The sequence below is a fragment of the Macrotis lagotis genome, chromosome 5 (assembly GCF_037893015.1).
Source record: "Macrotis lagotis isolate mMagLag1 chromosome 5, bilby.v1.9.chrom.fasta, whole genome shotgun sequence".
In the NCBI taxonomy this organism is placed as follows: domain Eukaryota; kingdom Metazoa; phylum Chordata; class Mammalia; order Peramelemorphia; family Peramelidae; genus Macrotis; species Macrotis lagotis.
In genome coordinates, this window is record NC_133662.1 from 133,365,395 (window position 1) to 133,380,036 (window position 14,642).

General features: G+C 36.1%; 1 protein-coding gene across 1 annotated transcript; it reads left to right on the top strand.

Moving 5' to 3' along the window:
• Positions 1–4,403: 4,403 nt before the first annotated feature.
• On the top strand, positions 4,404–13,950 carry CENPW (centromere protein W). Its single transcript, XM_074187530.1, has 3 exons — positions 4,404–4,611; positions 12,338–12,451; positions 13,580–13,950. The coding sequence occupies exons 1-3, from the start codon at positions 4,492–4,494 to the stop codon at positions 13,604–13,606; spliced, it is 261 nt and encodes an 86-aa protein (XP_074043631.1). The 5' UTR covers positions 4,404–4,491; the 3' UTR covers positions 13,607–13,950.
• Positions 13,951–14,642: the final 692 nt, after the last annotated feature.

The window sequence follows — 14,642 nt, forward strand, 5'->3', positions numbered from 1 at the left end:
GGTCACAGAGTAGCTGCTTATTTTGATCAGTTAGTCTCATCTGGTAGTAGAGTAGTTCAATTCAGTTCTAAAAGGTTACTAAGCAATTGCTTTGTCTATAGATAACTGTATACTATGTATATAGATGACTGTGACTTATGTGTAGGTCCCAGAGATACAACAAAGACAAAAATGTAATAGTCACTGGAATCAAGATACTTACACTAGATAGAAGAGATATAACTTATATACAAATAAGCATCTTTTGATGTAAGCTGAAGAAATATTGGAGATGATACATGAGTTGTCTTGAAAAACAAAAGACAAGGATTCTGAGAGTACAAGGGCACATTCCAGGAATGGGGAATGGCTTATGAATACATATAGAATGGAGATATGGAACTCTGGATAAAAAGAACACCTAATAGTCCAGTTTGACTAGAATGTAAAGTTCATGAAAAGAAAATTAAGAAATAAGACTGAAGAAAGTACATTGACTCTGACTATATGCCAGACTGATGAATTTGTGTTATTTCCTAGACATGACAGGGGACCACTAGAGGTTTGATATTATCAGATATATAAGTGTTAGAAAATTTACATTATTTTGTATAGAAAGGATATATAGGTAGATAGAAAGTTAGAGAAGGAAGAGACTAGAAGCAAAGAAAATAAGTAAGAAATATTTTAAGAGGTTTAAGACAGAAGTGCCAAAGACCTGAATTAGCATGGTGGCCAAGTGTTTAGAAAGAAGGGGATAGGCACAGAGGAAATATTTTTGAGGTTGAATTGGCAAGACATGGTGACTACTTGGCATGAAGTGTATGAGTGAGGGAAGGGTCAAGAATGTTTGAGATTATATATCTAAGATGACACTACTAGTAAAGCTTAGATAAAGACCAGATTTAGGAACAGTAAGACAACTAGGTTCCTTTTGGACATATTAAATTTGAGATGACTTTTAGGAAATTCAATAAAAGTTGTCCAGTAAGAAGTCTGGGTAGCATCAGTGATCAGCAAAGAGATTTTGACAGATATAATGGATAGAAGACATTTTTAGAGGTACTACAAAGTTACCTTGCCTTCTTCTTACACAGTCTTGGCCAACATATCATTAATCATCTTATGCTAATTACCTAAATTCCACCATAAGTTGGAGGAGGCAATGTCTCCCAAGCTGTATAATCAATTCTAAAGTTCTTAAGAGAAACCTTCATGGTGTCCCAGTGTCCCTTCTTCTGATTCCTTTGTGAGCACTTTCCCTGTGTGAGTTTTCCATAAAATAGTATTTTCACGAGCAAACTTCTGGCATTCTAACAATGTGTTCAGTCCATTGTAGTTGCCTTCTTTGTAGTAATGTTGGAAAGCTAGGCAGTTTAGCTTGAGAAAGGAATTCAGTGTTTGGTATTTTTTCATGCCAGGTGAGTTTCAGAATCTTCCTAAGACAATTTAAATGGAAGTGATTCAGTTTCCTGACATGGTGCTGATAGATTGTCCAGGCGTAAAGCATTGAGGTGAGCTCAAGGGCTCTGCAGACCTTCAATTTGGTAGTTTGTTTAATACTCTTCTCTCTCACAATTGCTTTCAGTCTCCCATATACGAGCTAGCTCTGGAAATGCATGTGTCAACCTCACTGTCAATGTCTACCTTCGTGGAAAAGGACACTGCCAAGGTGAGTGAACTTGTCCACAGTACTCAAAACTTTTGCTATAACTGATGGTTTCACATATGGATGGTGTGGTGCTGGCTGAAAGAGTATCTGTGTTTTCTTGGTATTGTTAGATCAAAATGAACACAAACAGTAGAGAATCAATCCTTACTTTGTTGCATCTCAGCTTTAGAGGTTGCAGTAAGTGCACAATCATCTGCAAACAGAAGATCATGCACCAATACTCCCTCCACTTTGGTACTGACTTGTAGCCTTTTCAAGTTGAAGTATTTGCCATCAGTGCAGTAGCTGACTTGAGGCTATGTTTATCCTCAGGAAGGCATTTGATAACATGGCTGAAAACATCATGCTAACAAGCATGAGAGCAAGGACACAACCTTGTTTCACTCCACTGGTGACCAGAAAATCTTGAGAACATCGTCCACTATCCAGAACCTTGGCATGCACACCATCATGAAATTGATGTACAATATGTCAATGAATTTCTCTGGGCAACCAAATTTTGACACAACTTTCCAAAAGCCCTGACAACAACTCTCAAAGGCCGTGGTCAGAGCTACAAATATAATGTATAGACCTCTATTCTGTTCCTGGCATTTTTGCTGGAGTTGTTGGGCAGCAAAACCACATTAACTGTTCTACCCTTTTTGAAACCATATTGGCTCTCAGGGGGTGACCGACTTCCAGGTGAAGGATCAGTCTCTTGAGAAAAGACTGGCAATAATCTTACCAGCAATGACTAAAAGAAATATCCCTGTGATTGTCACAGGACAATCTATTCCCTTCACCTTTATAGAGATGGATGATGGTGACATCACTGAATTCCTGGGGGATTATTTTTTCATGCCATGTAACCTGGGAAATTTCAGTCAGCTTTTGGATGATCAATTGAACCCCCCTACCTTGTAGATCTCAGCTGGAATACAATCAGCACTGGGTGCTAATGGCATTCCAAACCTCCTCTTCAGTTGGAACTTCAGCTAGGGACTGATTGACTTCAACTTGAGGTAAATGATAAAGGGCTTCTGCATTAATTAATGAAGAACACTATGAAAGTATTCAGCCCATCTCTCTAGGATGATGTCCCTTTCTTTGATCAACATGGATCCATCAGCACTGAGCAGTTGAGATGCACCATAGGCCTTTGACCCCTAAATAGCCTTCAGGGCATCATAAAATCACTCAAGTTTGTTACTGTCTGCATAAAACTGAATTTTGTCTGTCTTACTGAAACCAAGAGTCCTGCATCCCTAATCTTCACTTGTACTTTATTTTTGATGGAATTAAATGCTGTTTTCTTAGAAATGGATGGACTATTCTGCTGGTGAACCATGTGGAGTTCTCATTTTTCATTTAGCAGCTTCTGTATTTCCCCATCATTTTCATCCAACCAGTCTTGATATTTGTGAGTTTTCTAATCCAGATGAGCAAATGCAGATTTCTGAAAGCTTCTTTTGCTCTACTCTTACCAACTGTATGTTGACTCAATATAGTACATTCTCGTGAATGGAAAAATCAAGCTTGGAGTTAAAAAAAAACCCTATAAGTAAGACCTTGCAAGTTCTTTTATAAGTACTTTCATAAGTACATACTTCTTTTAGGTATGTGATCATAGGCAAGTATTTTAATATTTCCTCATCCAAAGCCAATTCCCAGAACCTCAATTTTCTTATTTGTAAATGGAAGGGTTTGAAATTGATGGCTTCTGAGCAATCAGTAGGGGAAATTTCTGCATGGTGAGTTCCCTATTCAGTTAAGATCTCAGATCCTAGCCAAATTTTCTGATGAATTAATATAATCTAAATTAATTGATTATAGATTTTTTGGAACAGGATATTCATTAAAGCAAGATTAGAAAAAGGTCTTTTTTCTTTTTTATGGTTTTTTTGTAAGGCGAAGGGGTTAAGTGACTTGCCCAAGGTCACATAGTTAAGTAGGTATAAAGTGTCTGAGGCTGAATTTAACCTCAGATCCTCCTGACTCCAGAGCTGGTGCTCTATCTACTGTACCACCTAGCTGTCCCCCAGCAATGGTCTCTTCAAGGTCTTATGCATTGTCTTTCTGATCAAGCATAGACCTACCTAGTGTTTAAAGTTCTTTACAGGAGAAAGTATATAGACTTAACCCAGTCTAAAAAGCACTTATCCTGAGTTTGAAATTCCACATTAAATTGTTAGATTTTCATTTTTTTTCCGCTGGGGTGGGGGGTGGAGTGTGTGTGTGTGTGTGTTTCTCTATTGCCTTTTGTGCATTTGGTGGTGGTGGTGATGTGTGTGTGTCTGTCTGTCTGTCTCTCTCTCTCCTTTTCTGCCTTTGTGTGATCTTGAACCTGCTCAACAACTTGGTAAAATAAAATAAAGCAGCATACTTCTGAAAGGAGTAAATGATTAAAAGAAAATTAAATAAAAGAAGTGGGGAATTACTTAGCTGTGTGGCCTTGGGCAAGCCACTTAACCCCATTTGCCTTGCAAAAACCCTAAGAAAAAAAAAAAGAAGTGGGGAAGAAGCGAGGAAAAAACCCAAACCTTTAGGAAGAAACCATCAGAACAAGAACTTTTGGCTCTGGCAGGGAGCGGGTCAGAAGGCAAAGCAGGTCCAGCAGCGCGCATGCGCCCACTCCCGGCGCCGGCTCCGCCCTTCCGCCCTCTCCTGGGCGCCCGGCCTCCCGCGTGGGCGCGGTCTGACGTCACTCCTGAGCGCCGCGGCCCGTGCCTGGGGCGCGGGATTCAAAAGGGAACCCGGAAGCCTGTGGCTCCCGACAGGGTCTCTGCTCCCCTCGGGCACCGGCCGGGCGGCCTCCGCGAGCGGGACTGGAGCTCCCGGCAGAAGGGGGCGAGGAAGGAATGGCGGCGGTGGTGGCGGCCGCCCGGGTGCTGAGGCGCCGGGCGCCCCGCGGCTTCCTGAGGAGCCTCATCAAGCGGAGGAAGCCGCGGCTGCTCCTCATGGCCGGCCTGGACCTGTGGGTGAGCGAGCGCCGGTGCGGGCTGGGGCGGAGGGGGAGGGGTGGCGAGGAGGGGGAGGGGCGGGCCCTTCCCTTCCGGCCCCCTGACCCGGAACCAGACCTTTCCCTCCCTCCCCTGCCCCTCCCGCGGCCTTGGGACTGGGGGATGGGGAGGAGGAGGAGTCAGCTGTTCCCTGGCACCCTGGGAGAAGTCTGTGGGCAACTAAGGACTTTCTTCCACAATCTTTTAAGAATCTTGGCACCTGCTGGATGCTGCGAGGGATGCAAAGCGTGGCACTGACCGCACTCCCCTCGTTTTGTGGGAGGAGCTTCTGGAATCCTCCCTTCCGACTCCAGGGCCCCCCTAAATACAGGCCACTTGAGACCCTGGGCTACTTTTGTTTTTTTTTTTTTTTTTAGGTTTTTGCGAGGCAATGGGGTCAAGTGGCTTTCCCAAGGCTACACAGCTAGGTCATTCTTAAGTGTCTGAGGGCGGATTTGAACTCAGGTCCTCCCCTTAACCCCATTCTAAAGCTGAGGAAACTGACCCCCAGGGGATCTAAATGACTTGACCCATGGTTGCATAGCCAGTAAGAGAGAGTCAGGACTTGGACTTGGTCTTAGCTCTTTGGTATCAAATTCTCTTTTAAATTTTTTTTTTTTTTTAATTTAAGGCAATGGGGTTAAGTGTGGCCCAAGGCCACACAGCTAGGTCATTAGGTGTCTGAGGTCCCATTTGAACTCAGGTCCTCCTGACTCCAGCTGGGGCTGGTGCTCTATCCACCTGGCTGCCCCCATATTCTCTTAATATACTACCTGTTGTGACAAACTCCTTTAACATGTTTCTTCATAAACCTTTTTTTTTTTCCCCTTTGGACCCTTACTCCAAAGTGGACTCCTTTTTCTTCTTCAATTGTATATAACTTCATGGTTTTCCTCCAGAAATCTTTCCTTAGGCCTTGAATATTGTTGCTCATTTAAGTAGTTTTCACTTGTTCCCAATTTCATTAAGAAGGAAAATGGAAAGATTCCTGCATACTCTTTTATTACTTGTTTTTCCAGTTTAGTTTGGTTCCCCTGCCAACTTCATCTGGAATTCTGTATGTACTCCCTTCCAAGGGCACATTTTAAAAAATGATTTCCTCAAATGAATCTTTTCTTCACTTGAGGGCAAGTTTTAGTTCATATAGACATCTCTCTAGCTTCTTTGAACTTCTAAATCATGAACAATTAGTCTTATCTATGTTAGTTTAATCATGCACTTGTTTGTTTTCAGTTTTTCACTTTTATTTCCTAATTAATTTTCCTAATACCTAATTTTATTTCCTAATTAGATTGTAAGTCTCTTTTTTTTGTTTTGTTTTTGCAAGGCAATGGGGTTAAGTGACTTGCCCAAGGTCACACAGCTAGGTAATTATTAGTTGTTGAGGTCAGATTTGAACTCAAGTACTCCTGACTTCAGCTCCAGTGCTCTATCTACTTCACCACCTAGCTGCCCCAAGATTGAAGTTTCTTGAAGGCAAAGATGTTCTATATTATAGTTACAATTGCTGAGCACGAAGTGGATATAACTACTTGTTTTGCCCAAAATTCCTATTAATGTAGGCAGAACTGAGTTTTTCATTTTTTAGTTCTTGCCTTGTTTTTTGTTTTGCTTTTGGGGTAGCCCTATAACTACAACTCCTCAATCTAAATGAATCTTCTTACACTCATGATCCTCATTTGAGTTTTAACTTTTTTTACAGATGCATTATCTGTGATGATTTCTGAGAGTAAATTTAATGTAAAGTTAAAAAAATACTGTAACAGTGGGTGAAAAAAGAATACTTGACTCAGTAGAACTTTTTGGGTAAAACTAAACTCATGTGGTTAATGGACCCTTGTCCTTTCAGGTTGTTTAAAAGTAAAAAAAAAAAAAGAGTTATGGAAACAAAAATTTCTTAATTTTTGAGTTTTAAATATTTTAATTTCAGGCCTTCAGTTCTGCCTTCTGGACATTACTAGGATATTGTAATAGTATATCTCATGCTCACCATTATCATACTTGAGCCTTTTTATTTTTTTATTTGTTTTCCTCTTCTGATTTCATTTATCCTCCCACATTTTGAAATATTGATGTTATATCTGGCTCTTCCCTCTCTCTCTCTTGCATCCATTCATTTAGCAGATTCTATTGATCCTCCTTCTGAAACAATTTTCGACTCTCATACTTTGTAATCTTGTTCCAACCTATTCCATGTTATTTCCTTTCCCATATTATTTTTGAATCAAACTAGCCTGCTTAGTATTTTCTGAACCAAACATCCCAACTTTTGCATCATAGACCATTTCCCATAATTTGAATGCATTTCCTTTTCACTTCTACCTCTTAGAATTCTTGCCACTTCAAGTCTTGAGATGCATCTTCATACAAGAAATCTTTCCTTTTGCTCATAATTGTTAAAAACAAATCTTTTCAGATAATCATTAATTTAGTTATGTATTTTTTATATAATATTATATATATATATATATAAAAGTGGTATCTCCCCAACGGAATATAAGCTATTTGAGCATAGGATCTGTGTATCTCTTTTGCATGGCACATAACACAGCACATGGCTTACTATATTTAATTGAATTACAAAATCCTTGAAAGGTAGGTAATGCAAGTATTATTGTTCCAGTTTTACAGATGAGAAAACTAAGACTTAGCTTTAGTCACTTGGTCAATAAACATCTTCTGGGACATGAACCCTGATCTAATGACTCTGTTATTTGCCCTTTGCTTTCAAAGATCATGACATCAGGGAGGTGATGGGACATGAATTGGATTTGAGTGAGGGGGTGTTGTGCTAAGTCACCAGTATGACTTTCTCCTCCAGTCACATGGATCTAGTGGTCAGATATGAATCAGAATGACTGGAGATGGTCCTGGAGATGAGGCAGTCAGGGTTAAGGGCACTTGCCCAAGGTCAAACAGCTAGTGAGTGTCAAGTGACTGAGGCTAGATTCAAACATCCATCCTCCTGATTCCAAGGCCAGTGCCCTCTCCACTGTGCCCTCTAGCTTCCATAAATATTAATACTATGCAAATACTAGATCTACCTGTCAGGCATTTTATTGAAATGGCATTAGAATATTTGGCTGTTTTCATGTGAATAAATGCTGAAAGGGATATAGAAAAGACTGGTAGTTTCTGACCTGAACTGTACAAGCTAAATGATTAAAGTATTTGTACATGAAATAGGTGGGTACCAATGCAAGAAAGCAGAGTATATTACTATTTTATAAAATGAGAGATGAAGATGAAAAGTGATAGGAACTAAGAAAAGGTTTGTGGGAGTGAGGGCGATCACTGATGACTTCATTAATCAGGAGAGAATCTTCTGAATCAGATAGGGTATGGACTTGTATTTGAAGGGTGAATGGAATTTGACTAGCCTAAAAGAAAGACATTGATCTCGACTCCATTTTATTCAACATTTTTTATCAGTTGTTTATAATAAAGACAGGAGGTATACTTATTAAATTTAGCATAACCTCAGTTGATCAGCGAGCATTTTTTAAATGAACATTGGCCTCTCGGTATTGAGCTAGACACTGCGGCTCACAAAGAAAAGAGTGAAGCAGTTCCAACTCTCTAGGAGCTTGGAGACAAAGTGTACCATATATATGTATATGGCAATACACACACACACACACACACACACACACACCTGATATAGGGAAACTTTAAAGGGGAAAGCTTTAATATATGGCTTCATGCATAAGGTGGTACTTGAGCCAGATCTTGAAGGAAACCAGAAATTCCAAGGGGCAGAATTAAGGAATGAGGCCATTTTAAGAAAGGGAGACAGTTAAGGCAAAAGATTTAACTGTTAAGTTTTAGGGGAAGTAGGAAAGAACAAGATAGTAAGAGTCTAGACTTAGCGAATGAATCTGAGAAATGTAATAGGGATAAATAAATAAGTCCTGAAGTTTAAAAAATAAACTGCAATTATAGGCTAGGAGATAGCTGACTGAATAGTAGTCAGAAGGAAAAAAAATTGATTTGATTTGATTGCCAGTTTGACAGTAGTATGGTAGTATAATCTGACAGGAATTGGAAATGTTTATATTAAAGAAGAGGAAAAAAGTTGAGGTGATGGGGAGCATGATATTCTTCAAATACTTGAAGAGACATAATTTTAAAGAAAGTTTTATGTATATTAGGTGTAGCTTGAGAGGGCAAGAATTAGGACTTGGGTTATCATTTTCCAGATGTTATATAGAAGATGTATGTATTGAGTAGCTGGTTGGACAAAACTTCAGCTAATCTTAACTTTCAAATTTTTATTTTCATACTACTGGTTGATAAGAAAAGTTGATCATAAAGTGTTCATAAAACCTCATTCTTAATCCTTCTGTTTTCAAAATTCAAGGTGACCAAGAACAAAAAATAAATAAAAACTCTACAAGTATTTTAGAAGCACATGATTTTATCCCTATGTGCAATAGCCTAATTTGTGCAGATCAATAGATATGACAGTTTCTGCTTACCCCATTTGAAAAATGGGGAGGTTAGGTTGGATTTCTGAAATCCTTTTCATCTCTACATCACTGTAATTTTTAATAACTTCATAAGGCAATTGTATTTTCCTATAGAAACAGTGGACAATGAATAATATCATTGGAGTTTATATTCCTAATAAAGGACTCTGTATAAAAAGTCATAAATATGATTGTATTTCATAAAAGATATAATAGACTTTTATACTTTAAAATTATATTCAAATCATTAAAATGGGCTTAAATATCCCCTGACAGTGATTATGTATGGGATCCCAATGTACATAAATAGAATTACATCAATTTAATAAAAATCTAATAAATTAGTTGTAATCATTTACTTCTTAAAATTTAGGAGGCTTTGGGGGGATGATCTAAGTAATGCACAAATTTTTAAAGTATTGTCTAAAGAAGTTTGAATTAATACTTATTTCTCAAATTTCATGGTAGCTAGAAGAATCATTCAAAATCATGCCACTGAACTTGAATGATTTCTCAAAGTGATAGATTTCACTTATTTTACTTTTGCTGATGGTAATAGTAGAGATATTTTTCCCCACTGTGAATTTGGATGTCACTTGATGTCTTTTTAATGGGGATAGTAATTCATGAGTTACTTGCCTGAAGTGGGTGGTTCTGAACTGTATTAGATTAAGAATTGTTAGATTACAAGAACACCATTACAGGCAACTATAATTCAGTATATTAGGGAGGATGAAGTGTGGGAGAGTATACATAATGATCGGTTGGTAAAATCTAGTATTGTCCATCTACAGATTAGGGGAAGCAGACTAATGTGAAAAAGCTGAGGGTGAAGGGAATCTTGGGAGAATATAGTTCAAGTTCAGAATGTTTTCCCTTTTGGACTCTGAAGCATGTAGGGCTTGAATCAGTTGTCCATTTTGCCATAATGTTTGTTAAGAAATATTTATAAATGTAACTGCTAATATGGCTGATCACCTGTTTACCTTCCTCTTCTTCATCTTCAATTTGTTCAGACAAATGGTTATCTGTCTAAAGCAGTGCCACTAGTTGCATTAAATCTCCATTTCTCATTGTTTATTATGACAAGTTATATTTATTGTCATACCCTCAGTTCCTTAAGGAGTCTAAAAGAAACGTATTTAGAAAGTTGCTTTAAAAAGTATCTTTTCTAATTAGAATTGTTCTAATGAATGAGTTGAATATATATATATATATATATATATATAGGCAGATTATTTAGGAGCAGCAAAATCATAGTTTCTGAAGTAAATTTCTTTTTCATTGACTCAGAATTTTTAAAGTTTTTCTTAGCATAAATGGCATATTAGCAATTTTTGATGAAATTATAGGGTTAATGAAGAGGGATTGAAAAAAGTCATAGGAAAAAGTTCCAAAGAAGTTAAAGTAAGATTGGACAAGTTGTTATGAAATGTTGAAAACTATTAGATGTTTCATGAGTACAATGTGAATTCAGTTTAAAAATATTTTGTGCTATATGTATAAATTAAAAACAACATTCAAGAAATATAACTATTATTAAAAGACCTGGAATTGTGAGGAGATGAATTAGACACTTTTCTGTATTTTCAGTTGCTGTCATTTCCTCACTATAGAAATTACTAGAAGGAACAGGATTGATATCTTTCCTCTTCCACAATATCATCTCATTCTCCATTTACGTGAGGTAGATTTTGAAAAAAGAATTTGTATATTTATTCTTTCTTAATTCAGTTGCTTGCCATAGAGTCAAAGGATTCATGTTTTTTAACCAAGGACAGTGTTACTTTGTAGGTGGATTTTTAATGATTTTTAAGAGACTGGAATATTGCTCTCTTTTCAAATTGCTTTCTTTACCTAGAAAATTTAAGTGTTTTGTATAAGAAGTTAGATGTGACTCTAGGGATTGTCTAGTACTACCTGGTCATTTTACATATGACATAATTGAAGTCCAGGGCAAATGGTCTTGCTTGTGGCCACACATGCTAATGTGACAGGGGCAGGAGGCTAATCTTAAGTTTTTTTGACGACTAATCTGGTGTTCTTTCCAATAGAATATGGATTTACTACTCTGTATGTTCTAAGACAATACTAGCACAGTTGAAAGAACCCTAGACTAGAAGTCTTTTGACTTGCATTGAATTCCTGGCTCATCTTCAAAGTTTCTGCATTAAAAACTTCTTTTTTAAGTTTATGAGGTTTTATTATTGCCAAATTTCGCTATTTTAAAAAAAAGGCTAATGCAGACTCTATGTATATTTTCACTTGTTTTCAATTTCATTAGGAAGGAAATTCTAGTAAAGCTCTCTGTACACTTTCATTACTTGTTTTTTAAATCTCATTTGTCTCCCAGCTATCTCACCACACAACTGCATCACTTTTTAAAAACAGATCTCTTTTTATCATCTTACTTTATTTTGCAGAATACCTTTTATTTCTTTTAAACTGATGTTTTCCATTTTCCTGGCACTCATCCATAGCTAGTATTATTTCAGATTCTTTTCACCTTAATCCACTGAAATAATTTACCACCTTCTGTTCTTTTGTATTAGTTGCTCTTTTTTATTCCTGTCTCAGACTTCTGTGAACAACATTGAATATTACTTTGGGACTCATTTCAATGTGCCATTTTTACAATCTTACTGTCTCATGAGTATTTCTCCTATGAAAACTATTTTAACTTCCAAAAAGTGCTAGAATAAATCATTCTAAGTAAGCAAATTTGGGTGGACTTTTTTTTTTAAATATTTCTGAATGTGGAAACTAGGCAATTGTTTAACCAATGATTCTGAATATCTTGTAAAGTTAGCATTTTATTATTTAGGGTCATTCATCTATCATTTGTTAAGAATGGCTATATTAAGATATAAGCAAAAATTATATAAGCTCTCTTCTCTCATAGAACTTGGAATTTTCTGTATCACTTCAGAGTTGTATAGAAGAAAGATTATTTGACTGAGTCATTAGGACATGATTTTTTTTATTCCTGGCTCTGCTACTTAATTAGCAGTATGACAAACGGAATCATTATTGTCTGGGCACTGAATAACTTGGAAAATATTACCCATAACAGGAATGTTTATTGGGTGGATCATATAAAATAATGCACATGAGCACATTTTGAAAACTAAAGCTGTATCCATATATAATGTCTTATGTATAAAATATTGTTTTATTTAAGTATATAACTACTTTTTAAAAACTTATGGAAATTTAACAAATTGTCTCTTTATAAGGTACACTTGAACTGTTTACTATTTCTTCATCGATTAGCAGAAGAAACCAGGATGCAGGCTTTTCAGAACAAGAGTAAGATAATTAAGGACAAGCATCTTCTTGCTGCAGCAAAGGTAATTATAAAAGCTATCTTTCTTTTTCTTGGACACCAAAAATATGGAATAGGTCAATTGCTTCTGCTTCTTCCTTTATTCATCAACCTCTGGGTAATTATACCTCAGTCAATAGTAGTTGATGGAGTCACAGCTTATGTTTACGCTCTTACTGAATTTAAATTGAAGGTGTAATAATTAGATTTTCGAAATGCACACAGTTTTCTTCTAGATGAGGAATTTAAGAATTACCTACATGATTCAAAAATAAACTGGCTTTGTAATAATTTAGTAGAAAAAATTTGGCATTTTTTGTCATTTTAGTTCTAGCAGCATTTTTTACATAGCAAATTTTATATATATAGGGTATAACTAAAATAGCAAAACTGATATTCAGTGATTACATCCAAACATTTCTTCTTGATTGTGTCAATTATTTTTTTTAATATTTGCTTAATATTCTACCTGGGTGTTGAGATTATATCTGGATAAAGTTGTGAAGGATATTTATATGACAAAGAGACTACCTCTTCTTAAATTCTGAAATTTTTTTATAATGTTTTGATTTTCAGAAACAAATTTTCATAGTGTTTCTACTTAAGTTTAATCCCAGGCCATAGTTCATTTGATGTTTAGTTGAACATCATTTGGTAATGTTTGAGTGAAGGTGATGTCAATGTGTGCTTAAAACTCATCTCTGTTGCTGGGAAAAGTATGATCATAGAGATCTGCTGCATATTTCTGGACATAAAGTGGGATAATTTTAATCTCTTAAAGGAGGGTTTTTTTCCCCCCTTTCTTAACTGAAAACAGAGACTCCAATTTAAAATATAGGTATAGCTCATTTATGCAGCAGATTTTCTATTTCCTGAAAAGTTGTATTAAAATTTAGTATTATAGATTAAATACTTAATGCCCAGGAGAAGCTTCAAGGAAACCTGTTTGAGTACTTTTATAAATTGAAGGCTATTTTTGAAATGCAAATAATCACAATTCACAATTTACCAATTCAAAATTTTATTTGATTTTTTTTTAAGTGTGCTAGCCTGTCTTCAGAATTCACGAGGCTTTTAGAAGAAAACTGTTCTTGTTATACCCTTTGACCCAAGGTTTACATTTTAAATAACACTTTTCTTTTCTTTTCCACAGGTGATTTTAAAGAAGAGTAGGGGTTAGAGCCTAAAGTCTGTATTACCTGAAACCGCATAATATGTAATCTCATTAAATCATTAAATGTTAATAAAGAAATGTATATTTTAGCAACTCTTTAATACATGGAACATTAGCTGCATAGGTTGGGCAAGCTTTTGTACTGCTGGTATTGAATTTGTATCCTAGGTATATTCATTTATTCATTCTACAAATGTTTATTAAGTACTTCTACAGTGTTATTTCCTAGTGAAAGTACAAAGATAAATAGAACATAGCTCTCTTCATAATTGGCACATAAGCTTCTCATTGTGCTTGTGGTCTAATTGGGGTAAAAAAATTGCAAATAAAATATTCTAAAGATTGTTCAACCGAAGGTTCATTATTTTAAAAGGTGGCCACTATAAGTTTATAAAACTTTTATTTTAAAATTTATTATTGCCAAGTTTTGTTTTTTTCTTTGAAAATAAAAATGCTTACTATATTAAATAACTTGACGAAATGGTTTTATGATCAAATGGCTTTAGCTACTTAAAAAGTTAAAAAAGGAAGAGTTAAAAAACAACCTTAAAATCTGGGAAAAAATTATATAAGAGAGTCTTCTTAGCTGAATTTTTCAATGTTAGGGATTAAACCTATGATTTTTATTGGTTTAAAGTGGAGAAAGCTCCTTGTACCAATGCAAATGGTGTATTCTGTGCCACTTGGAGTCATGCTGAGAGAACTTGCCCAGGGTCACACAACCAAAACCAGGAGGTAACATATGTCATAGTTTGAATGCTGGGTTTCCAGGCTCTGGGACCAATATTTTAACTAGTATTTCTTGCTGAGATTTTCAGAGGATTTTTATTTTTAGTGCTTCAGGAACTGAACAATATAATTTCCAATAATGTACAAAAGTTAATCAGTAATGAGAATGTGACTATTTGACAGCTATCTACAAAAACTTAAGTCCTTCTGTGTATTCAGATATCTTTTAAAAAATAAAATCAACAAAATAACCCTTTCCAGTGACCTAAAGTTCTTTCACAAGACTGTGGGAAAGTATGCAACTTCTATTTGT

Bases quoted from the DNA above. Each gene is read 5' to 3' on its own strand.
- CENPW (XM_074187530.1), top strand. From the start codon at position 4,492: ATGGCGGCGGTGGTGGCGGCCGCCCGGGTGCTGAGGCGCCGGGCGCCC. The intron at 4,612-12,337 runs GTGAGCGAGCGC...TCTCTTTATAAG, and splicing joins TGGCCGGCCTGGACCTGTGG to GTACACTTGAACTGTTTACT. The intron at 12,452-13,579 runs GTAATTATAAAA...TCTTTTCCACAG, and splicing joins ATCTTCTTGCTGCAGCAAAG to GTGATTTTAAAGAAGAGTAG.